At 36.7% G+C, this 26,536-nt stretch overlaps 1 protein-coding gene across 1 annotated transcript in view; it reads right to left on the minus strand.

Moving 5' to 3' along the window:
- The window catches only part of TPK1 (thiamin pyrophosphokinase 1), a 398,550-nt gene that overhangs the window by 234,931 nt on the left and 137,083 nt on the right, over nucleotides 1–26,536 (minus strand). The window contains exon 3 of the mRNA XM_030826376.1: nucleotides 2,697–2,766. Coding sequence (XP_030682236.1) covers nucleotides 2,697–2,766 — 70 coding nt within the window. The remainder of the gene's footprint in view (nucleotides 1–2,696; nucleotides 2,767–26,536) is intronic.

The following is a 26,536-nucleotide window of genomic DNA, read 5'->3' on the forward strand; positions in this document are numbered from 1 at the left end:
TTTAACCTTCCCTTTCCCTCTGGGTCCATGAAAGAGTAAAGGAGCCAGCAGGCCCAGGCAGGGGCCTGGAGCACACCTGGGTCTTCTTCAGGCTCTCTTAGGGCCCTGGCTCCATGAGGGACAGATGCGGACCTGAATGTCCCGTGGTATCCAGAAGCAGAGTGACACGGAGCCTGGGGCCTCACGCCCTGCCCCTCCTCAGCCTGGGCAGAGGAGAGAAGGTCCCATCACTGATTTTTCCTTCAGCTCTACTCCTCTGTAAACTTTGTTCCTCTACTACTGTCTATGTCTTCCTTCCTTCCATTCCAAATGTACAAATATTTTGTCTTCAACTGAGGATGATTCTTTAAAAATTCATGTTTTATCACATAGTTATGAGCCATTACATTGTACATATGGATGTTAAGTAAATAAATAAGAACAAGGCAAGTAGTGGTCCTCAAAGTACATACTGGCTTTTTAAAACTCATGCATATTTTTTCTTTTTTTATTGTGATGCCTTTGTATTAGAAATACAATTAAGAGGAATTATGCTTAGTCACCTGAATCCAATTAGTTTGACTGGTTAGGGTTTGTATTTAGAGGCTGATTCAAGGACTTAATTCTCACATGAGACAGTCAGTTTCACTCATCTTCCTATTAGAGATTCTACCCTCACCCAGGCCAGCGATGTCCCTGGGCATCAAAGTAGGATGCAAACACATAATTACAACTAGAAAATCAATGAAAAGTACAATGTTTTATTGAACATCTTCATACATGAACAAACAGTTGGTAAATTATATAAATCTTCTTGGAAGACTTCTGTAAGATTACTTATAAATGGGTTGAGACACATCACATGTGGTTATTGTGAAATTTGGGCAAAAAATAATGGTACTCGCCCCCTAAATCTGGTAATCTGTTTTGCTTTCAAATATGAATAAAAGTGTTCTGTTTGAAATCATCTGCTTTGTAGCAACATGGATGCAGCTGGAAGCCATTATCCTAAGTGAATTAATGCAGTAACAGGAATCCAAATACTCCATGTTCTCACTTAAAAGTGGGAGCTAAACAGTGAGTACTCATGGACATAATGATGGCAACCATAGACACTGGTAACTACGAGAATGCAGACGGAGGGGGTTAGGGGTTGAAAAAGTAACTACTGGATATTACGCTCACTACCTGGGTAATGGGATCATTCATATCCCAAACTTCAGCATCACACAATATACGCATGTAACGAAACTACACACACACATATATATATATATATATGCCCTGAATCTAAAATAAAAGTTGAAATCATGTTTTAAAGTGCTGTTATCTTTCTTATTAGTGTCCACTCCAATTCAGTAAAAATAATCAATAATCGAGAGTCTGTATTTCTTCACAAGCATTATCGACAGATCTTATGATCAAAGATCACTTGGAAGGCACAGTGTTGAGATCCTTTCACACTTGTCGTTACAATTACGTTCACAAGCTACACCTGCCATTAGAGAATACTTGGCACCAGATTGTTTGCCAGCAAGCAAGCTACAGGCCCAATACAGAAGCTTGGCCTCATGGGCATTACGCTCCTATCTGAAGTAACTGGCCTGGACCCTTTTTTTACAACACATACTTGAGTGCTTTTTCACACATTGACCATGTCAGGTCTTGGAGGATACTGTCAGAGGAATCTGTAAAGTTACAAAATAAAGGAGCAAAAAATGTTAAGAATTTAAGCTGTCTTCGAGGCTGTCACTCTTGCTATATTTTTTGATAATGCATCTAGTCCCCAGACATTAGCATTAGCATGTCCAGTCTTGAAGGAAACATGCCTTCCTCCAGTAAGAAACCGGCTGCTTTCAAAAAGCAGCTCCAGTGTTAGAAATTTTGATCCCATAAAGAAAAATACATTATTTCAAAATACATATATTTAATTTGTACCTAGAGTGTGTTACATCATAATGTTTTTATTTTTTGCAGCAAGGAGGTAATTAACTATAAACGTTTCAACATAATAATACATATGATAGAGATGAAACTATGTTTCATAGTTAGTCTACTTATATGTTCACTAGAAATTCTTGTGTTTGCCAAGGTGTTTGGACTACAAACATGTTCACAATGAGCTAGGTTTAAAATCTGCTTCCATCAAACATATTATCTTATCTAAAAATACCTTACCGCATACAGATAAGAAAAATCAGACAGCAGGGATAGTAAATCTTAAGGAAACTCTTTATCTCCTAAGTGTATGCATAACTGAGAAATAATTAAGTTAAATTATACTGGGCTTTACTCAACACTAATATAAAATCTCATATTTTCTATGAGGGAATATACATCTACTTTAAATAAAATCAGTTTTCATTAATTTACACTGAATAACATCTCAAATTGCCATTTGAAGTTTTTATTTTAGCTGACTTTCACAGTTCTCACAAGTATCAAGATCTGATAATGCTACTTAATGTGGCTTTGAAGTAGCAGAATGAAGGTTTTTAAAATAAGAATAGATGGGCCTCATTCTACTAAGAGATACCATTCAAAGCAAGAAATAATACAACATGGTTAAGCAGCTCAGGTTACTCTTCCCTCACTGAGGAGATTTTCTATAAAAGAGTCTGAAGGAGAATTAACAATGTCCACTTACAAAAAGAAAATAAAAGAACAGAAGAGCAGAAATTCGTGGTACTATGCACACTGGCTAAAAGAAAGCATACCTTTCTCTCTCTCCTTCGGTGATATCATATAAGCGGTTGGCACCTCCATCGGCACAGGCTCTTAAAAGAGCTTCAAATAGAAAGAACAAAATCATTTCAATACAGGAGGCACAGAGCAGTATCTTTCAAATGATGATCACTAAAAAGCAGGCACTCAGACGCACACAGTCACGCTAACCTCCGTGAATCATTTCACATTCATCTGTTGACACTGCTGGTACTAAAAACGATTTTATACTGCACATGACAAATGACAAGTTTATTTCCTTTCTGCTTTTTTTGTTTTTTGTTTTTTTTTGTCTGAGATGGAGTCTGGCTCCGTTGCCCAGGCTGGAGTGCAGTGGTGTGATCTCGACTCACTGCAACCTCCACTTCCGGGGGGTTCCAGCAATTCTCCAGCCTCGGCCTCCTGAGTAGCTGGGATTGCAGGCATGCGCCACCATGCCTAGCATATTTTTGTATTTTTAGTAGAGATGAGGTTTCACCATATTGGCCATGCTGGTCTCAAACTCCTGACCTCAGGTAATCCACCCACCTCAGCCTCCCAAAGTGCTGGGATTATAGGCATGAGCCACTGCACCCAGCCTTTGCCTCTTTTTGATTAAGTAAAGGAGAAGACCGTAGATGGTGCTAGCATGTCTTCAATGTTTTTTGAAATTTTTTTCTTCTTTATAACAGAAGATAGGCCTCAGGCTCCATGACAGGCAACAGAAAATTGTTTGTTGTTTTTGTGGTTTGAGACAGGGCCTTGCGCTGTCACCCAGGCTGGAGTGCAATGGCTCGATCACAACTCACTGCAGCCTCAACCTCCTGGGCTCAGGTGATCCTCCCACATCAGTCTCCCAGGTAGCTGGGGCTACAGACGCACACCACCGCATCCTGCTAATTTTTATATTTTTTGTAGAGATAGGGTTTGCTCAGGCTGGTTTCAAACTCCTGGGCTCAAGTGATCCACCCACCTTGGACTCCCAGAGTGCTGGGATTACAGGCGTGAGCCACTGCACCCAGCAGGATATGGTTTTCATTGTGTTCTCGCCTTTTAATAATTTTTACATATACTTTTTTGATTTATAACATGTAGTATGGATTTCAATTTTTATTTTGATTAAAACATATCCTCTTAAAAATAAATGATCAGCATAAATTTATTTTAAAATATAAGTAAATAATAATCTAGGTAATATGAGCATAATGTAAAAATTGTGAAGGTGGTACAAAATTAACTGAAACTTGGAAATGCTAAGGTAATCAAATAAATCCTGCTGTCTCTCCAACTTGGGCCTTGGCCTCCTCCTTTCCCATGACTTCTCCCTGCCACTGCTCTCGGATTTGATGCTGCTAATCAACTGTTCCCTGAAGTTTTTGCAGTCCATGGAAAGCTATTTTTGTTGCTGGTGCTACCTTTCTGATTTCTATTTTTCATAGAAATATTTAGTATCTTAGCATCAGCTCAGAATGAACATTGCTAGGCATCAAACTAGCAGGTTCTTTGCTAGAGGCCTAAGATAATCTGACAGGGTCTCCACTTTAAGCATCTTCTAACCAGTACAAATAAGCCAGAAACCGATTAATTAAAGTCCACTCTCAGAATTGACCAACAAAGTGAGAAACTACTTTTCTTTGAAATTAAAATTAATGGCACAGGTAAGTGGAATTGAGGGAAAGAAAAACAGCCACTTTCCCTTATGCATTCCTCAGGTATTTGAAATATAAAATAGTTCAGATGAGTACAGCCTCTAGAAAAGACCAGTGATACATGATTTGTTTTAGAAACTGTAAAATAATAGATGCTAGCAAATGACCACTTAAACAAATAAAAATCCACAATTTCCACTGTGGGAATTTCCCCAGAATTTAATCCACCCATGAGGGCAAGATGTCTTATGAAAGTATTTGAAATAGGGTGGAATGGTCCCAAATCTCAGCAGGGGACCTAACCACCTCCTGACATTTCACACCTGTATACCCCACCCAGCTTTAATGCACATTTAATGAGCCTCTCTTGGTGGTAAAGATACTCCTCTTCTGTTTGGCTTCAAATGTAATGATTTCAGCTTCACTCTGGAATAATGGATTAGCTGAGTATAAATAATACTGTAAATTGGTAGTAAATTTGATGGTATTAGTACATTGGCTTCTGATTGCCATCAGTACACTGATACTCTCAGAAAGCCGCTGTCAGTCCAATATTCTTGTGTATCTAACCTGTTTTCTCTTTTTGGCAAATTTTAAGACTTCCTTTTTATTTTTGGTTTTCCAAATTTCACCATCATGTAGCTTATTTGGAATTAATTGTGCTTCCAAGGTTGGGCGTGGAGGCCTCAGGAATGTAATCCCAGTGCTTTGAGAGGCTAAGGCAGGAGGACTGCTTGAGCTGAGAAATTCAAAACCAGCCTGGGCAACATGGCAAGACCCTGCCTCTACAAGAAATTTTTAAAAATTAGCTGAGCATGGTGGCACTCACCTGTAGTCGCAGCTACTTAGGAGGCTGAGGTGGAGGATCATTTGTGCCTGGGGAGGTCCAGGCGGCAGTAAGCCAAGATGGCACCACTGCACTCCAGTCTGGGCGACAGAGCCAGACCCTGTCTGAAAAACAACAACAACAAAATGTGCTTCCTAAATCTGAGGACCCATGACTTTCTTCAGTTCTGGATAATTCTTAGCCACTTTTAATTCCATTATTTCCTATCTTCCATTCTCTCTACGCATCAATTTTCTGACACTCCATTTAAACGTATTTTTAGACAGTCTCATTCTGCCCTTCACATTTCTTAAACTGTGTCACTTCTATCACCTTTTCTTTCTGTGTATGCATATAATTTCTTCAAACCTCTCTTGCAATTATGTTTAGTCACCTGTTTAAAACATTCAAGTTTATAGTCTTACTGATTCTTTTTAAAGAAGTTCTATTTGGTTCTTTTTTCAATTCAAGGTCTTTTCTGATAATCTGTTGCTAATGTTTTCTATACCTTCTGTTATCTTTTTTTAAAAAAATATCCTTTCCCTATGGATGGGATATTTAAAGAATATCTACCTGACTATATTGTCAGAAATAAAAGTTCCAATGTATTTTCCACTTATCCATGATATGTAAGACTATTTTCTGTGTTCTATGTTACATGAGAAATAAAGCAGAGGCCAAGTGGAAAAAAAATATTCATTTTCTCTGTAGCTTACTCACCTGTAAATAAGCATATTACTTATGGAATAAGGTTATTAAGTAATTATTTAATGATTATATATAGTGCTCATTACCATACAAGAATACAATAAGCATTCAATAAACATTGAGTCCTCTTTCTCCATTTTTGTCAGAATGAAAAAAAAACCTGAAAAGATTGTGTTTCTGGAAAAGAAAAGCCACATCTACTTAGAAAGTAAAAAACAAAAATAAGAGTTTTTATAAAGACATCTAAAAGGGACGTCTCATTTTACAAATTACCAACACACATTTCCTAGTAAGGAGTGACACTCAAATTCAAATTATGTCACAAATATAACTTGCAGAAGATCACAGAAGATATTGCACATTTCCTAAGTATCAAAACCATCAAAAGCTAAAAAATGGAGATCATTTCACATATAAAATATAGCACAAAACAAGTGATTAGGGAGATAGAAATGACTCATTAATAGAAACAGATGGTAAACTATCAGTAATTATCTTTAGAGAATATAAAACAATTCTCTGTAAACAAAACTAACAAGTGTATGGAATATTTTTATGTAATAACCGATTCACTAAAGTAATATGAAAATCTCAGAAATAGTAGTTTTTAATGATCAAGGATTATCAAATAGAATGACTTGCCAATTTTTCACATTATACCATTTTGCAAAGATCGGCTGAATTCAGTATGTATTCCTATTATGTGCTAGGCTTTACATAAAATAAAAAGATGAACAACAAACATATCTAGTTCTCTAGGCTCATATTATAGTGAAAAACATGAAAACAGAAGCAAATACATGCAATGCATTGTAGACTGTGGTGAGGGCTGTAAGGAAGTCACCAAAATGCAAGAGTAAGACAAGGAAAGAATAAATGAATTTCAGTGGGCAAATGTGTACAACTGCTAATAATAAATCCAGTTCAGCTAAGATCATTGTTACTTTTACAATAGAAAAAACACTAATGCCTGTTATTTCTAACATCCACCTTTAAATTGATATTTCTTGAGCAGTGTATAAAAAGAGAAACACCTATATCATAGGAAGTAAATTTGTCCACATCTATTCCTGCTTTAAATGGCAAAGGGAGCTAAAATAAGCATGATGAAATGTTTAGACTATTTTCTCAGTGCATGTAGGTTGAGAGTAGGGATTTACTCAATCTGGAAGGAAAAACAAGTTCCAGTCTGTCCCTAAAACCATTTTGTTTTCAATAAGGCATGACCAAAAAAATGTATTCTACCTCTCCTGCATTTTATTAACAAAGAGGTTTTCACCAGTTGCAAATATTTTCTATAAACATAAATAAAACTGCATTTGAAAAATAAAATGTTTCCAACACATTGTAAACAACATTGGCATAAGTTCATACACAGCGACATTTGAAAAATGTGTAAACCAGTATCACTGTTAGAGAAAGTGACCAACTAAAGGAACCAGAAGTAGAGGACATTCTTTAATTTTTGATAAATCATAATGAATCTGCCTTAAAAAATGTTCACTTTATCATCATTTAAGTTGTCCCAAGCTTTAATGAATAGAAGTTACTGCATGAGTTATCTTTTAATGTAAAAACTCCATTGGCTTATACAGCAAAATTTCTGCAGATTTGTCACATACCATAACTTCAATGGTTGAGCAATCACTTACCATGCAACAGGCTGATAAACAGATGAAGACTAAAATATATTAAAAACCTCTACAGCAACTTTATATTGTAGTAGAACCCGTAAGTAGGTGAAATACATCTTTAACTTTTTTTTTTTTTTTACTTGGCATAAGTTAACATTACTGACAAATAATGAAGAGCTTCAGGCACAAGCAGAGGTTATTAGTTCCCTATTTCAAATAGTTCCCTATTTCTTTGGAATAAAGTTGAGTTGAAATAACTTCACTTTCTGCAAAGTAGATTATAAATTAGTTCCAAATATTAAGGTGGGAGAATAAAACAAAATAGATTCTGTAGTTTCAGTTAACTCAAAGAATACAAGAGACAGACAGTACTAGTCTAGATCACCACTTAATCCTATGATGTTGAGCTAATCCTCAGCATTCTGATTTTAATGCAAAATCAAGATCATTTTGTACATCCTACCAAAATCGCATGCACAAAAATTCAGGGACTACAGAGAGACAACATAAATAAAACTAGAAGGAAGGTGCATGAGGAAACATTATCTCACACGCTGTTGATGAGACTATAACATTGAGGGACAATTTGGCAGATTTATAAAAAATTTAAAGATGCGTAGCTTTTTATCCAGAAATTCTATGTAGCCTGCATAAATACTTGCCCAAAATTACAAGGAAATATGTACAAGGATATTTGCTGTGACAGTATGTGTAATCATGAAAAACTAATAGCAAACTTATATGGTCCACAGGTGAATACTGGTAAAATATACCATGGTCCTATTTTACTACCATCAAAAACGTTAGATCTTACATGTATTAGTATATGATCTGTTATGAGATATATTGTTGTTTTTTAAGTTTGAATAACCTTGGTCAAATCTTCCTTGCAATAGCAATTCATGGAAGGTATAGGAACATACCAAATCCAAGAAAACAAAGCGTCAGGTAAAGGTCCTTATGGCAAGATTGTAGCTCAAGTAATCGGCAATCAGCATTAATAAGATGCACCTGCACTGGAAAACGGGCCCTAGTCTGGCACCCCGAAGGAAACAAAGGGATAAAAACTAAAGAGATCCCAAAATCAATGGCTTCCCTGGCAAAGCATATCCCAAATGTGGACTTACTGGTACACTTGAAAGCAATTACTGTGAAATGACAGACCTCACTAATTTTGTTATCAAGCTTTACTACCTGCCTCATGCCCTTAAATTTGGCATTGAGTAAAGCCTATCATATCTTATTAGTTAATCCAAACACAAGACCACTTCTATATTCCATACACCAAACTCATTAACAGGGATTATTTATGAGAAATGGGGTTGGCATAACGAAAAAGATTTTTTTAAAAATTGCTTACAATAATCACTGTGCTGTTAAAAATATTTTTCTCAGTAATATGAATTATATTGTAATTACAATTTTAAAACTAACAGTAATAATTAAAAGGAAAAATAAGAGTTATAGACTTAAGATACAGCAAGAATGATTCCAGATACAATCTCAGGAGAAAGAATTAGATATTTTGCCAGGTTGGTCAGGATTGAGTCACACGTGTCTACAGTTAAATTAGAGGACAGAGAAGGTCCAGAATCTTATTTAGAAGATGTTTCACTGAGTCCCAGGAGAGCTAAATAATTCTAATTACTTAAATCCTGTTTATTCCTAACCAAGTTCTTGCCCCTAGCACTCCAAAGATTCAATTAAGTCTTATGTTCCTGAAATCAATCTAATCTGTCAATAGTCATAGTTTGAGCTAGGGATTCTGTCCCAAACCCGAGAAACAACAGTAAACCACTTAATCTCCAACTTCTGGTAAGCCACCTCTAGCACCCGTAAGAGTTAGAAAGAAAATATATCCCGTCTGAATGCACCTCAGAAACAGCCCACTAGCAACTGCACATCAATAAGGAAGTGATAATTATTTGTTAAACATGTGAGTACATACACAACTACACAGGTATCAGTTGAAAGTTTACTATCAGGCACGAAGAAGATAAGCTGAGCTTTTGTTTTTGTTTTAATTTGTATTGCATTAAGAACACAAGATCAGATCTAATCTCTTAAATAAGTATATAAAAAACGGTATTGTTAACTATAGATACAATATTGTACAAAAGATGTCTAGAATTTGTTCATCTGGCACTGACTAAAACTTTACACTCATTGAAGGGCAACTCCCCATTTGCCCTTCCCCCAAGCTCCTGGTAACCAGCATTCTACCCTTTGATTGTATATGTTTGACTATTTTTGATACTTCATATTAAGTAGAATCACGCTGTATTTGTCTTTCTGTGACTGGCTCACTTCGGTTAGCATAATGTTATCTGGGTTCATCTATGATGTCACATATTATGTTCATTCTTTTTTAAGGCTGAAAAACATTTCATTATATGTATAGTCTACATTTCTTTATTGATTTATCCATTGACATTTAGGTTGTTTCCACATCTTAGCTATTGTGAGTGATGCCACAATGAACATGGGAGTGCTAATACCTGTTTGGGATCCTGATTTCCATTCTTTTAGATTAAACACCCAGAAGTGGGATTTCAGGACTTTATGGTAATTTTATTTTTAATTTTTTTGAGGAATCACCATACAGTTTTCAACAGTGTAAACCAACCGAGTGCACGTGTTTTTCACTCCTACCACCGGTGTCCAAGTGTTCCAATTTCTCACATCCTCAACAATACATGCTGTCTTTTGTTTTTGATAATAGCCATCCTAACAGGTGTGAGTCCATACCTCACTGTGGTTTTGATTTGTGTTTCCCTGATGGTTAGTGAATTGAACATCTTTTCATGTACCTGTTGGCCATTTGTGTATCTTCTTCAGAGAAATGTCTATTTTGAAGAGAGTAGATTTTAGATGTGCTTACCAAAAAAAAAAAATTATATAAGATGATGAGTATGTTAAACTGCTTACCTCTAATCATTATGTATATCAAAACATCATGTTGTACCTTTCAAAAGAAAACATACACATGGCCAACATCTAAAAATGCTCAATATCACTAATTATTAGAGAAATGCAAATTAAAACCACAATGAGATACCATCTCACATCAATCAGAATGGCTATTGTTAAAAAGTAAAAAAAATAACAAGATGCCGGCAAGACTGTGGAGAAAAGGGAATTCTTATACACTGCTGGTGGGAATGTAAATTAGTTCTGCCACTATGGAAAGCAGTTTGGTGATTTCTCAAAGAACTTAAAACAGAATTACCATTCGACCCAGCAATCCCATTATTGGGTATATACCCAAAGGAATATAAATCGTTCTGCCATAAAGACAGACACACACGTATGTTCACTGCAACACTATTCACAATAGCAAAACCACGAATCAACCTAAATGCCCATCAATAGTAGAGTGGATAAAGAAAATGTGGTACAGATATGCCATGGAATACTACATAGCCATAAAAAAAACAGATTATGTCTTTTGCAGCAACATGGATGAAGCTGGAGGCCAGTATCATAAGCAAACTAACACAGGAACAGAAAACCAAATACTGCATACTCTCACTTATAAAAGGGTGCTAACCACTGAGAACACACAGACACAAACAAGGGAACAACACATACCAGGACCTACCTGAGGGCAGAAGGTGAGAAAAAGGAGAGGATCAAAAAACTACCTATTCAATACTATGCTTAGTACCTGAGTGATAAAAGTCTGTACACTAAACCCCATGACACAAAATTTACCAATATAACGAACCCACATATATACCCCTGAACCTAAAAGTTCACAAAAAATCATATTGTATACCTTAAATTTATATTAAAAACTTCTCACTTTAAAATAGGGTTATTAGTTTTCTCACTATTGAGTTCTAGGACTTCCTTATGTATTTTAGAAATTAACCCCTTATCAGATACATGCTTTGCAAGTATTTTCTCCTATTCCATAGGTTGCCTTTTCACTCCATTGCTTCCTGCTCTGCAGAAGCTTTTAAATTTGATGTAGTCCCACTTGTCTATTTCTGCTTTGGTTTCCTTTGCCTTTGATGTCATATCCATGAAATCATTGCCATGATCAATGTCATGAAGTTTCCCCGCTATGTTTTGTTTTAGGTCTTTCATAGTTTCAGGTCTTACAGTTAAGTCTTTAATTCATTTTCAGTTGAAAATCTGAGTTTTTAACCAGCTCTTTTCTTCTTTTTTTGAGACAGGGTCTTACGCTGATGCTCAGGCTGGAATGCAGTGGTGTGATCACAGCTCATGGTCACCTCAAACTCCTGGGCTCAAGCAATCCTCTTACCTCAACCTTCAAGTAGTTGAAGCTACATGTCTTTATGCCTGACTAATGTTTTTAAGTTTTGTAGAGACAAGGTCTAACTATGTTGCCCAGGCTGGTCTCAAAATCCTGGCCTCAATTGATCCCCTCAATGTGGCCTCCCACAGTGCCAGGATTATAGAGGCATGAGCCACCATACACCCAGTCTTATCCAATTTTCATCACTAGGGACAATACTGATATACTTTATACTTTAATCAGCCAAGATGCTCTAAACTGATACATTCTTTCAGAAATATTACTTGCTGAAAAGTATTTAATTTACCTACAGGTATTTTTCTGCCTGTGTTAAAACCCCAAATATAGATTGACGCCTAATAAGAAATACACTTTATAAAAAGACTCATGGAAATTTTCACTTAATGAATTCCTAAGAATGTTTGGGTGGTCGGTTTTGATATTTCTTAAATACTTTATAAACAATAAAATCTCTATTTAGGATATTTCCATTATTTAAAAGAGAAGTTATGGTACTTCCCTGAAGATCTTCATAAGTAGGGGTTATAAAATATATTGGTCAATGACAAAAGCAAGAGAAAGAAACACATACGATACTATATATATACAACATAAAAAGGTATTGATTTTTACATCTATAGAATTGTAAGTGCAATAAACTTGTTACAGTGGTGCTTCTGGAAAGAGAGAAGAGTTAGGACAAATATTTATATTGTATATAATTTAAATTTTCTTCAGGGAAACTTACTCTTGCACTCTCAGCTGTAAGTGGTATTGAATCCCAACCAAATCCAAGCTCAGCATGTGGCTCAATCTATGCCATCACAATCTCCTGGCCAGAGTGACTGGTTCAGAGACAGAAATATGACGCAGGCGCCGGGCGCGGTGGCTCACGCTTGTAATCCCAGCACTTTGCGAGGCTGAAGCGGGCGGATCACGAGGTCAGGAGATCGAGACCACGGTGAAACCCCGTCTCTACCAAAAATACAAAAAATTAGCCGGGCGTGGTGCGGGCGCCTATAGTCCCAGCTACTCGGAGAGGCTGAGGCAGGAGAATGGCGTGAACCCGGGAGGCAGAGCTTGCAGTGAGCCGAGATTGCGCCACTGCACTCCAGCCTGGGCGACAGAGCGAGACTCCGTCTCAAAAAAAAAAAAAAAAAAAAAAAAAAAAAAAAAAAAAAAAAAAAAAAAAAAAAGAAATATGACCGAGGCAAAGAAAATGAGAGCTAAGGAGATTTTGCAGGTTTCCTCTTCAACTGTCCTGTAACTTGTGGGACTAGGCATTTGATTCTATGATCATGTATTACTCTGACCCTGAGAATGAAGCCAAAACAAGTGAAGGTAAGGCAAGGAGACAAGAGAAGACACTGTTTGAGTGTCTATAACTACAGCCAAAGCCAGCCACTAGCCTTTCCAACTATGTGAGCTAATAAATGCTCTTTCTGGATTCAGGCAAATTTAAGCTGGGTTCTCTGTCACTTAAAACAGAATATTTGTATTAATACAAATATTAATTTCTGCCCCAAAGACACAAAATCCTCCTTTCATTTGGAAAATTCTACTTTATTATGTCTCAAATATATGTTGGAACAAGCAGGTAAGAGGAGGTGTATATTTTTGCAGGTACTTTGCCTATTATTGGTATACGCTATCATGAGCGAAGGTCTAAATGAGTTTATGGACATAGTTAACAGAAACGGATTAGTATGATTTCCCTATCAAGACATTATTTCATGTGGAAAACTTGTATTCCAAGCATTTCACGGAAATATATGCTCTCCTTGAGAGACAGTAACAATTTACTTGGCTCATAAGAGTGCTGAAATGCATAATTAATTGTTGTTTAGAGAATTCTTTCAGCATTGTAGATTGAAGGTTTTATTATAGTATATTTATGTGCAATTATCAAGAAAGCTCACATTATTTGTAATATCCTACAAATAATGAGTCTAATACTCTGAATTTTAGTCAAGTCTGTAGCACAGAATTACATTACATGGAATAAAAATCAGGTGGTATTTATATTAAGCATCTACAAGCACAGTGCTGTGCTAGTCCTCATGATATGGTTCTTACCAGGTAATGAAGAGTTTTATTACATTTTGGTAAATACTGTTGTGTAAATTCTATTACCCTTTTTCTCTAACACTTCCTGCCTCCTCCTCTCCTAGTTATATTCACTATGGAGAAAAAGTATGACATTTAGTCACCCTTGATCCTATTCATAAAGTCTACAATCAGATAATTCTTTAATACTGAGTGACACTAAATACCTCATTACTAAGAAATCTGAGGGAAACAACCAAACATCAAACTATCTCTGTTCATCCTAAAGTGGCACAGAAAAATTTTTCTAAAAGATGGGCAAAACTCAGCCGGGCACGGTGGCTCACGCCTGTAATCCCAGCACTTTGGGATGCTGAGGCAGGTGGATCACAAGGTGGAGATCAAGACCATCCTGGCTAACATGGTGAAACCCCATCTCTACTAAAAAATACAAAAAATTAGCCGAGCGTGGTGGCGGGCGCCTGTAGTCCCAGCTACTTGGGAGGCTGAGGCAGGAGGATGGTGTGAACCTGGGAGATAGAGCTTGCAGTGAGCCAGGATCACCCCACTGCACTCCAGCCTGGGCGACAGAGCAAGACTCCATCTCAGAGAAAAAAAAAAAAAAAAAGATGGGCAAAACTCATATCGTATGAAAACTGCAAATAGGTAAACAGCACAGAAAAAAAATCTTGTATGTGTAAAGCTAGTACATGCACGTTTGTCCAAATATTAGTTGATAGGAACCATTAAGGTTTACGTGTACCCTCAATCATTGAATTTTTACTAAAGATTGGCCATGCTTTAGGAATAAGCAGCAAACATGCAAGCTCAACCTTTAACGAATAAGAAAACTTACAAAAAAACTTTGTTGCTGTTTCTCTAGTACCTTGGCACTATCACATTTTGGGTCTTTTTATATGGGTAGATGTCTGGTGCATTGTAGCATAGTTAGCAGCATTCTTGGCCTCTACCAGTTAGATGCCAATAGTAATGCTCGGTTATGACAACCAAAATACCTGCAAATGTCAAATGTCCCTTGGTGGGCAAAATCACTACCAGTTGAAAACCAGTGCAACAAAGAGAGCACAACTCAAACTTCAGCAGGCCGTCCAGAGTCCCATAATACTTAGCTGTGTAGCAGACTGCTCGCTGTTATTCTCTAACTTTTCCAATTTTGAAAGCAAACCTATCACCCAGAAACTACATTCTACCTGGCAACCAAAGTCAGGTAAATTAACACAGCAATTTATGTGCTAAGTTGCTTCACATCTATCCCAGATGCACAGGTAACAACTTACTCTCTCTTTCAGGCTTACTGAATCTTCAGTAAGACTTCTCATACAATCTGGATATACACGGGTAACTGTGATACTCTGGGTAGTCTTATAGCAGTCTTATAGCATAATCCCACATCATCTCCATTTGTGCCTCCTATTTATTTGAGAATCTATTCCTAAATTATTGCTATACTAGTGACAACAGTCAAAGTCAGGTCCTTCTGACTACCCTCTTGGATCTGCTGGATAGTTCACATCATCTCCCATGATGGTGAGAAAAAGAAAACATCCGGCTGGACACAGTGGCTCACACCTGTAATCCCAGCACTTTGGGAGGCTGAGGCAGATGGATCACTTGAGGCCACGAGTTCGAGACCAGCCTGGCCAACATGGTGAAACCCCATCTCTGCTAAAAAAATAAAAAATACAAAAATTAGCCGGGCATGGTGGCACATGCCTATAATCCCAGCCACTCGGGAGGCTGAGGCAGGAGAATTGCTTGAATCCAGGAAGCAGAGGTTGCAATGAGCTGAGATTGCACCACTGCACTCCAGCCTGAGCGATACAGAGAGACTGTTTCAAAAAAAAGAAAGAAAGAAAACATCCCACATATATCACCACCATAGAGAATGTGCATCAAAAGTGACAATTTCTATCGGATCAGTTAACTTCATAATGTAAAAACATCAGTAAAGTGGCAGTATCAAAATAATGAAATGTGGCAGATATCTATGAATAAGCAAAATAATAAAATATATATAACTACCAAGAAGCATTGGAATAAAAGAAATGGGTAATAATAGTGGTTGGTCCAGTCAGCAAAAGTTTAAAAGTAAAAGTATTTAAGTAAAGCTTTTAAATTAAAATAACTGTTGCTGCAACCATATTGCATAATGAATGTAGAAGAAGGTGGAGAAGCTTGGAACTGTTTCACCTCCTTGCCTGTTTCTTTGTCACCAGAATTCCTTTTTCATCTTTTCTGGATCAGTGGTCACAGATTCCAGAACTCATATACAAGGCATATTTCAAATGAGAGATTCATTGTTGCATATATCAAAAGTGAAGGCACATCAAAATCAGATACTTTGTTACACAAAAATGTGATACTTAACCTTTATCTTACTCTGTACAGGTAGAAGGAAAAAAGTACCTAATCAGCTTATAGCTCCACCTTTCCTGGTACCTTTGATATATTTATAAAAATATCAACACAATTTACTGAGTAGGAGTTTCCAGCAAACACATCTATTCTCTTAAAGAATGACCATTAAATCTAAGAGGTGATAATAGGTTAACTTGGGGAATCAGACCTTAATGCCAAATAATTAGAAACTGAGAAATGATTGTATATTTTTACTACCGACTAATGCAAGAATTTCACATATTATGGTTTTAGAACTTGACTATGCTCTTTTTCTAAATGAGCACAATCAAAAGTTAATTCTTCCTCCTGCTTAGGAAACAGGGGAGACTGTGAAGACTAAGAATAGAAAGAAGGGAGAGGAACTGTGTAGTGTTTCTAGAAAAGAAAAATGGAAAGAAAAAGAGTAACTCGATTCAGGTTAAAAGCAAGAGATAATTACCTGAAAATTCATAGTGGGCCTTCTGTAGATGAAGAGCTACAATCTTGTGGGGTGAGGAGCAACTTAAGAGCAAAGTGCCTAAAGGAGGTCAAAGTATTTAAAATGAATGCTTTACTAACTAGCACATTTCTTGAGTTGTGGAACACAGAATGGTTTTCAGTATTTAGGCTATCTCAGGGCATCTTAGGAATACATTAATCTTCATCCTTAAAATATGATTGAGCAAGGCATGGAAAAGCTTGTAACTTAACATAACTAAAACCAGGCCAGTTGTTTCTGAGTTTACTTAGATAACAGAATAATTAGATAAAGTTGAGAGGTAGTCAAAAACTGACTATTTAGACCACAATGATAAAGACAGTTTAAATATAAAGGGAAGTCATTAAAGATTTTAAGTTGAAGAGTGTTATAATCTAGCTTACATGTTAAGACCATTCTTCCATGATACTATAAGAAAAGAAAATCACAGGCCAATAAACCTGATGAACATAAATACAAAAGTCCTCAACAGAATACTAGCAAACAAACTCAATAGCACTTTAAAGGATCATTCATCATAATCAAGTAGGAGTTATCCCTGGGATGCATGGATAATTCAACATGCACAAATTAATAAATGTGATGCATCACATTAATAGAATGGACAAAAACCATATGATCATCTCAATAGATACAGAAAAAACATTTGAAAAAATTCTACATCCTTTTATGATAAAAACTCACAACAAGTTAGGCATAGAAGGAATTTAACTCAACACAATACTGGCCACATATGCTAACACCATATCCAATGGTGAAAAGTGGAAAGCTTTTCCTTTAAGGTCAGGAACGAGACAAAGGTGTCCACTCTCACAGCTTCTTTTCAACATAGTACTGCAAGTACTAGCCAGAGCAATTAGGCAAGAAAAAAGAAATAAAAGACATCCAAATAGGAAATAAAGAAGTAAAATTGTCTGTTTGCTGATGACATGATCTTATATATAGAAAACCCTAAAAACTACACTATCAAACTATTAGAACTGATAAACAAATACAGTAAAGTTGCAAGGTACAAAATCAACATGCAAAAATCCATAGCATTTCCTTACACTAGCAATGACCTATCTGAAAAACAAATCAGGAAATCAATCCCATTTAAAATAGCATCAAACAAATAAAATACTTAAGAAATGTGATCAAGGAGGCAAAAGATCTATATGCAGAAAACTATGAAACAATGATGAAATAAGTTGTAAATGACACAAAGAAAAAGATATCTTGTGTCCATGGATTGGAAAAATTAATAATGTTAAAATGCTCATACTTCCCAAAGTGATCTACAGAGTCTATGCAATCCGTAGCAAAATTCCAATGTCTTTTTTCACAGAAATAGAAATACAACCCTAAAACTCATAGGGAACCACAAAAGATCTTTAATTCAATAATGAAAGTAATCTTGAGCAATAAGAACAAGGCTAGAGGCATCACTATCTGACTTCAAATCTACTACAAAGCTATAGTAATCAAAACAATATGGTACTGGCATAAAAACGGACACAATGACTGAAAGAACAGAGATGCCAGAGATAAACCCACATACGTATATATGGTCAACTGATTTTTGACAAAGGTATCATGAACACACAATAGAGAAAAAATAATCTCTTCAATAAATGGGGAAACTGAATATCCACAAGCAAAAGAATAAAATTGGACCCTTTTCTAACCCCATATTAAAAAAATCAACTCAAATGGAATAAAAAATTAAACATGATCTGAAACTGTAAAACTACAAGAAAAAAACATAGGGAAATGCTTCATGACATTAGGCTAGGCAAAGATTTCTTTTGCCAAAGGTATAGGCAACAAAAGCAAAAACAGAAAAATGGGATTGCATCAAACTAAAAGTCTTCTGCACAGCAAAGAAAGCAACTAATAGAGGGAAAAGACAATCCATGGACTGAGATATAATACTTGCAAACTATATATCTGATAAGAGGCCAATATTCAAAATACATGAAGAATTCAAATAACTCAATAGCAAGAAAATACACCAATCAAAAACAAGGAAAAGACCTAAACAGACACTTCTCAATAAAAGACATACAAATGAATAACAGACGAATATTCATCATCACTAATCATCAGAGAAATGCAAATTAAAATCACAATGAAATATCACTTAGCACCTGTTACAATGGCTATTATCTAAAAGACAAAAGCTAAGCCAGGCACAATGACTCAAGCCTGTAATCCCAGCACTTTGGGAGGCCAAGGACAGTGGATCAGTTGAGGTTAGGAGTTCGAGAGAAGCCTGGCCAACGTGGCGAAACCCCATCTCTACTTAAAAAAAAAAAAAAAAAAAAAAGCCAGGCGTGGTAGTGCAGGCCTGTAATTTCAGTTACTCAGGAGGCTGAAGTGGGAGAATTGCTTGAACCCAGAGGTGGAGATCACAGTGAGCCAAGATGCACTCCAGCCTGGGCAACAGAGCGAAACCCTGTCTCAAAACAAACAAAAAACAAGGCAAAAGATAACAAATGTTGGCAAGGAAGGACGTAGAGAGAAAGAAACCCTTGCGCACTGTTGAGGAAATGCAAATTAACACAGTTTTTCTTTTTTCTTTTTTTGAATTTTTTCTTCTTTATTGGTATATTAGTGATAACTATTAGTTTTGTTACATGCTCTAAAATTTATAATATTTATTTTGAAATTTTCCTAGTCTACTTAGAAGTGATATAACTTCTCACATAGCACAATAAAAATATAAGAGTATACTTCCTTTCTCCCCTTTTGGCCTTTGTATGTTATTATGCATTCTGTTTTTCATATGGTTTTTGGGTTTTTTTTGTTTTGTTTTTTGATTTCTGGTTTTTTTTTTAAGGGAGTCTCACTCTGTCGCCCAGGCTGGAGTGCAGTGGTGCAATCTCAATTCATTGCAACCTCTGCCTCCCAGGTTCAAGCCATTCTCCTGACTCAGCCTCCTGAGTAGCTGGGATTACAGGTGTCTGGTAGCACACCTGGCTATTTTTTGTATTTTTAGTAGAGATGGGGTTTCACCATGTTGGCCAGGCTGGTCTCAAATCCCCACATCAGGTGATCCACCTGCCTCAGCCTCCCAAAGTGTTAGGATTACAGGTGCAAGCCACCAAGCCCAGTCTTTTCATATGTTATTAACCCCATATTATGTTTTTATCATTTTTGTTTAAATGGTCAATTATCTTCCAAAAATACTTAAGTCAGAAGAAAAACATTCTCCTATATGTTGCCTTGTAGACACCATTCCCAGCATTTTTGTTTGTTTGTTTCTTTGTGTTGATTCATATTTCTCCCTGGTATCATTTTCCTTCTTCCTGAAGGACTCCTTTAACATTTCTTGGGTCTTCTAGAGATCAATTACTTTGTGTTTCTGAAAAAGTTTAGTTTGCCTCCAATTTGGAAAGATATTTGCTTTGGAAAGATAAAATTCTGAGTTGATATTTACTTTTTAAAATATTTTAAAGGTCTTACTCCATTGTCTTTTGCTTGCATTGCTGCTTATGAGAAACCTGCTTTAACACAGCAATTTTGAAAAACAGTATGGAGGTTTCACAGAAAATTTAAAATAGAATTACCATGTGAGCCAGCAATCCTACCTCTAGGTATATTTCCAAAAGGAAATGAAAACTGTATGTCAAAGATATCTGTACCCTCATACTCACTGCAGCATTATTCACAATAGCTAAGACGTGGAAGCAACCTAAGTGTCTGTCATCAGATGAATGGATAAAGAAAATGTAGTACATATACACAGTGGAGTACTATTTAGCCTTTTAAAAGGGAGGAAATTCTGTCATTTGTAACAACACGAATGAACCTGGAAGACGTTATGCTAAGTGAAATAAGCCAGACAAAGAAAGATAAATACAGCATGATCTCACATGTGTTATCTAAAAAAGTTGAACTCACAGAAGAGAGTAGAATTGGGGTTTCCAGAGGCTGGGGGTTGGGGTAGATGAGGTAAAGGAAGATGTTCACAGGGTATAAAGTTTCAGTTCAACAAGTGGAATTTGAGTGATCTACTGCACAGAAGGATGGCTATAATAAGTAATAATGCATTGTATATTTTAAAATCAAATAAAATGTAGATTTTAAATGTTTTCACCACAAAAAATAAGTATTTGAGGTGATGGATTTGCTAATTAGCCCGATTTAGTTATTCCACATTGTAAATATATATCAGCACATCACATTGTAGCCCCATAAATATATACAGTTATTATCTATCGATTAATACCATTTAATATGTTTCTAAAGATTATTCTTCCTTTTACACTGGGAAGAAGTTAGAAGGGTACAAGAGTGAAACTAATGAAACTGGTTAGGAGGTCATTCCAATAGCCCAGGAAAGATGGTGACTTGGATTAGGGCAAGGAAAAATGGATGTATGTCAAGATGTATTCAGGAGATAGAACTGGCTTGATTGGCTGAGACTGGATATGGAAGACATATGCAAAAGGAATCAAAGATAACCTTCAAGTTCCTGTCTTGAGCAACTGACAGATTCTGGTACTATTTACAACTATTTAGTATCTTCTGTATTGTTTATTTGTTAGTTTGTTCCAATGCTTGGCCACATTTCATAAGACGTTTCTTGCTATTCCTGGCTCTCTATCACCTTTCACAATTTTACAGCTCTGTTAGAATATATTCTAATTATATGGGCCTTCCTATGATCTCCTTACAATGAATAATACAGTATTTTAGATAGCTTATCTCCCACTTTTCCACTTTCTCTACATTGTATTTACCCCAAGGTGTCTCTGCTTAATGGAAATATTTTATACTAATGGTGATTAAAAATTAAAAGGTATTATTTTAAAAAATGTTTAAGAATTTAAAACATTAAATAAAATTTGTAGAATAGATGCGTTGTTAGTGAGTGTTGTGGTTCAGAGCAGTTTTGTCGTTTGGGCTTGAGTTTGGGTTTCCTTGTTTATTTTGGTTATTCCCAAATTAAAGGAAACATGAAAACAGAATGTTAATGATATGGTTAGGTTTTGTGTCCCACCCAAATCTCATCTTGAATTGTAATCCCCATGTGTCAAAGGTGGGAGGTGAATGGATCATGGGGGCAGATTCCCCTACGCTGTTCTAGTAACAGCGAGGGAGTTCTCATGAGATTTGTTGGTTTTATAAAGCAGTTTTCCCTGCTCTTGTTCACTCTCCTCTCTCCTTCCAGCATGTGAAGAAGGTGCTTGCTTTCTATGCCCCTTCCACCATGACTGTAAGTTTCCTGAGGCCTCCCGAGCCATGCAGAACTGTGAGTCAATTAAATCTCTTTCCTTTATAAATTGCCCAGTCTCAGGTAGTATCTTTATAGCAACGTGAGAACATACTAATATAGTTAGGAAGAACCTGAGATAAATCTATATATGTGAGATAACTTCTAGAAAAGAAGCCATGATTTGGAAACCCAGGAACAACTGCTATAGCAAATAGCCAAAAGAGAAACCTAAACAGATCAGTTTTTTTCCTGCTTATTTTCAAAAAAGAATTGTAAGAAAACTACAAGAAATGTTGTTTTCAAAAAATTTTACAAACAGAACAGAGGCTATAGAGATGTCAGACAAGCACAGGAAAAGATGTTCAACATCATTGGTCATTAGGGAAAATCAAATAAAAACCACAATAAGACATCACAACATACTTTTTATTTTACATCAAATGCTGGTGAGGGAGCAAAGAAAATGGACTACTCATAGATTGCTGGTGGGAATGTAAAATGGTACAGCCGTTCTGAAAAACAGTTTGGCAGTATCACATAAAACTAAATATGGAACTACCCTACAACACAACAACTGCACTCTTGGGCATGTAACCCAGAGAAATGAAAACTTACATTCACAGAAAAACCTATGCAAGAAGGTTCATAAAAATTTTATCTGGGCCGGGCGCGGTGGCTCACGCCTGTAATCCCAGCACTTTGGGAGGCCGAGGCGGGTGGATCACGAGGTCAGGAGATCGAGACCATCCTGGCTAACACAGTGAAACCCCGTCTCTACTAAAAATATAAAAAAAATTAGCTGGGCGAGGTGGCAGGCGCCTGTAGTCCCAGCTACTCGGGAGGCTGAGGCAGGAGAATGGTGTGAACGCGGGAAGCGGAGCTTGCAGTGAGCCGAGATCACGCCACTGCACTCCAGCATGGGTGACGGCGAGACTGTGTCTCAAAAAAAAAAAAAAAGAAAGTTTTATCTGTAATAGCCCTAAACTGGAAACAACCCAGCTGCTCTTCAACACGTGAGAGGTAAAACAAACCACGGTATGTCATACTGTGGAATACTTCTCAACAACAAAAAGGAACAAGCTCTTCGTACATGTGACAATCTAGATACATCTTCACGGAAAGATGCTGGGTGAAAAAACCAAACCCCATAACGTTTTCAGGATTTAGTTCATATAACATTCTTGAAATGGCAAAATTCTAGAGAATAAATTAGTGGTTTCCTGAAGTTAAGAATGAAGAGCAGAGAGCATGGTTATAAAGGCATGCTTGTGCAGATGGAAGTGCTCTGTATCTTGATTGTGGTGGTGGTGGCTGCATCAACTTACACATAAGATAAAGTTTAATTGAACTGAATGCCTACATATACAATACACATAATGTAGAAGTGGTGAAATCTACAGAAGATGACTGAATTGTATCTATGTGTCAATTTTCCCATAGTGATATTGTAATATAATTTTGCAAGATATTATCAGTGGTGAAAACTTGCTGAAGGGCACATGAGATCTCTCTATATTACTTAAAACTGCATATGATTCTGTAAGTATTTCAAAGCAAAATGTTTAACTGAAAATAGTAGAACAGCAGCAATCACACTAACTTACATGAAAGATCCTAACTGATACTATTTTGTGCAGCATTCTTTCATGGAAATCTTGCTAATGATACTAAAGTTGTTCTAGGAAATATAATAATTTTGTTTATTAGTAGTATATGTTTTAAACGAGGACAAATTTTTTTAAAATAAGCTAAAGAACAGAACACAATATAGCTGCCACTTACTGAGGCCATATTAGAGAGCATACAACAGGCTGGGCATGGTGGCTGACACCTGTAATCCCAGCACTTTGGGAGACCGAGGTGGGTGGATCACCTGAAGTCAGGAGTTCGAGACCAGCCTAGCCAACATGGTGAAACCCTGTCTCTACTAAAAATAAAAATTAGCTGGGCATGGTGGCACACACCTGTAATCCCAGCCACTCGGGAGGCTGAGGCAGGAGAATCGCTTGAACCTGGGAGACAGAGGTTGCAGTGAGCTGAAATCATGCCATTGCACTCCAGCCTGGGCAACAGAGTGAGACTCCGTCTCAAAAAAAAAAAAAAAAAAAAGGCACACAAAAGATGTCTAATACATGGCAGCTATCCACGATGATAGTACTCTTCCTCACATACTATGCCAAATGTTTTATTATAGCATGATTAACCTTACAGCCACCAGAATGTCTCATGGAAAATGAGCTCAAAGATGCAAAGTAATTATATAAGTTACACAATTATTTTCCTGTGGTCTTCAAAGTGAGAACTTAGATATATGAGTTATTATTTTTGTGTTATACAATTATAATATAACTGTGGCACCTGAATCAGAAACTAGATCCAGATGGCAATAAATTCCACATTATTTTTGTTATACCACAAAGCCATGGCTGTGCATTTAGGATGGCAAAAGTGAAGCATAAAGGATGAAATATGAAATGTAAAAATCATAAACATCAACTTTAATAATGACAATAATGCAGATGGCTTTTCCAATGCAATACACGGTAGGAGCCATAGAGATGTTCACATCTACTAATCCAACAACCCATTCATAGAGCTAGGTTAAAGCACTACAGAAAGAAAAATGGAGAAAAGATTAAAGAGATCTTATGAGATCTTTTAAATATTAAAGTCCGTTTTGTTGACTTTAGCATGCTGGAACAAACACAGTTTGCTTTCTCCATGCATCACAATGCAATCAGAAGGTCCCATGGGCTAACTTGAACAGAGTAAGTAATTTGTGAAAGTAATCTGAACTTGAGAGCAGATCCAGAGACTAGGAAGCCACCTGCCAGGACTAAGAAATGACATCACTAAGAAGGGCTGGATGGAAGACCAGCTGGACTTCCTCACTCCTGAGTGTTGGGGATACATCTACAGGGAGATGCCAGCCTTGAAACTCACTGCAAAGCCACCTGAAGGGTACTAGTGAAAGCAAGTGGAGGGAGGTGTCCCCACCTGATAGTAATCTTCTGCGTAACCATCTAAGAGGATGCCAGGAAACTGACCAAGGGAACAGATCACAGGGTACTTCAGAAAAAACACTGTGTTTCAGACACCTGACAAGACAAGGACACTGGAAGTGAAGAGTAGCCCTTTCATCCAGCAGCCTCCCTCTAAGCCCTCTACTGACGCAGTTCAACATCAAACTCATGGCAAAGGAGAAATGCTCTAAGGGTCCAGCTCCATTATCAGAGCAGATAATAAAGGCAGGATGCCGAGCTGAAAGGCAATACACTGATAACTCCATTAACAAAATATACTGCTTCCCACTCCAAAGTCAAGGTTTATTTATTCCATTAATCATTTCCCAACTGTGTCAATATCCTGGAGGTATAGAGCAGTCATTTCCCCACCTCCTCTCATTTTCTACTCACTCTCTCCTAGTCATCCTCATGCTTGATGCAGTATCTGTACATACAACAGGCATTCCATAAGTGCTTGTGCAATTGAATTAAAATACGTCACAGCCTAAATTGTTTCAAAGGCTCAGACCATTTCATATTTTAAAAAATACTTTTTACCTTAACACATGAGAATACAGAAAGCCCTGTGGGACACCGAGTTTTTAGGTATTTCCTAATATATTACAATTCCAGCCTGAGAGACAGGATAAAGTAAATTTGTTTATAAAATGCACTTTTGTACTTGTGTACATCAAAAGGGCTACTGCTCCATCTGTGCACCCTTTTACAGCAAAGAACTGAAATAATTTGTAAAAGGACTAAAATGAAAAAATATCCCTACTGTTTTTAATCCTAAATTTTTACTTTCAAAATACATTGTACAGACCCAATGGAAATCCTCTGGGTCTCTGAGAATGCATAAAATGTATCTTATAAATTAAATCCAAAATACATCAAAGAATAATATAACACCTCTGTGACCTCCACCTAAAATTGCCAGTTGCTATCATTCAGTGCTTTGTCATGCAGTAAAACTATAGAAGTTTTTAGGCCCTAGAGTCCTCTCTAATGCCCCCAACCCACTCCCACACCCCTTATCAGTAGTATATACTATTCTAGCTTTACCCTTATGGCTTAGCTGTGGTTGTTTTGTTTACTTTTATATGGCATGTATTTGCATCAATGAGCAGTATGTAATACTGTGTGATGTGTTATTTTTAATTTTTTAAATAGGTGTTCCAAAACATGCTTATATCATTCAACACTAGGTTTTCAAGGGCTTTCCATTTAGAAATACAAATCCAGTTCACTACATTCATTTGATTTCTGTACAGTGCTAATGAACGTGTCAAAATTATCTCCTCTCCTAATAGTAGATGTTAGGTGACTTACATGTTATCATGATTTTTTAAAAAGCTGCAATTATTTATAGGCCTCCTTATGCAAATATAAAACATTTTTTCAAAAGTACATATAGTCATGATCACGTAATGACATTTTAGTCAACAACAGATTGCATATATGAAAGCAGACCCAAAAGATTATAATGGAGCTGAAAAATTCCTATCACCCAGTGATATCACAGCCATTGCAATGTCATGGCACATAATGTCATGGTTGTGTTACTTATGTGTTTGTGGTGATACTGGTATAAATAAATCTACTGTGCTACCACTCATG

The sequence above is a fragment of the Nomascus leucogenys genome, chromosome 13, assembly GCF_006542625.1.
Source record: "Nomascus leucogenys isolate Asia chromosome 13, Asia_NLE_v1, whole genome shotgun sequence".
Taxonomy (NCBI): Eukaryota; Metazoa; Chordata; class Mammalia; order Primates; family Hylobatidae; genus Nomascus; species Nomascus leucogenys.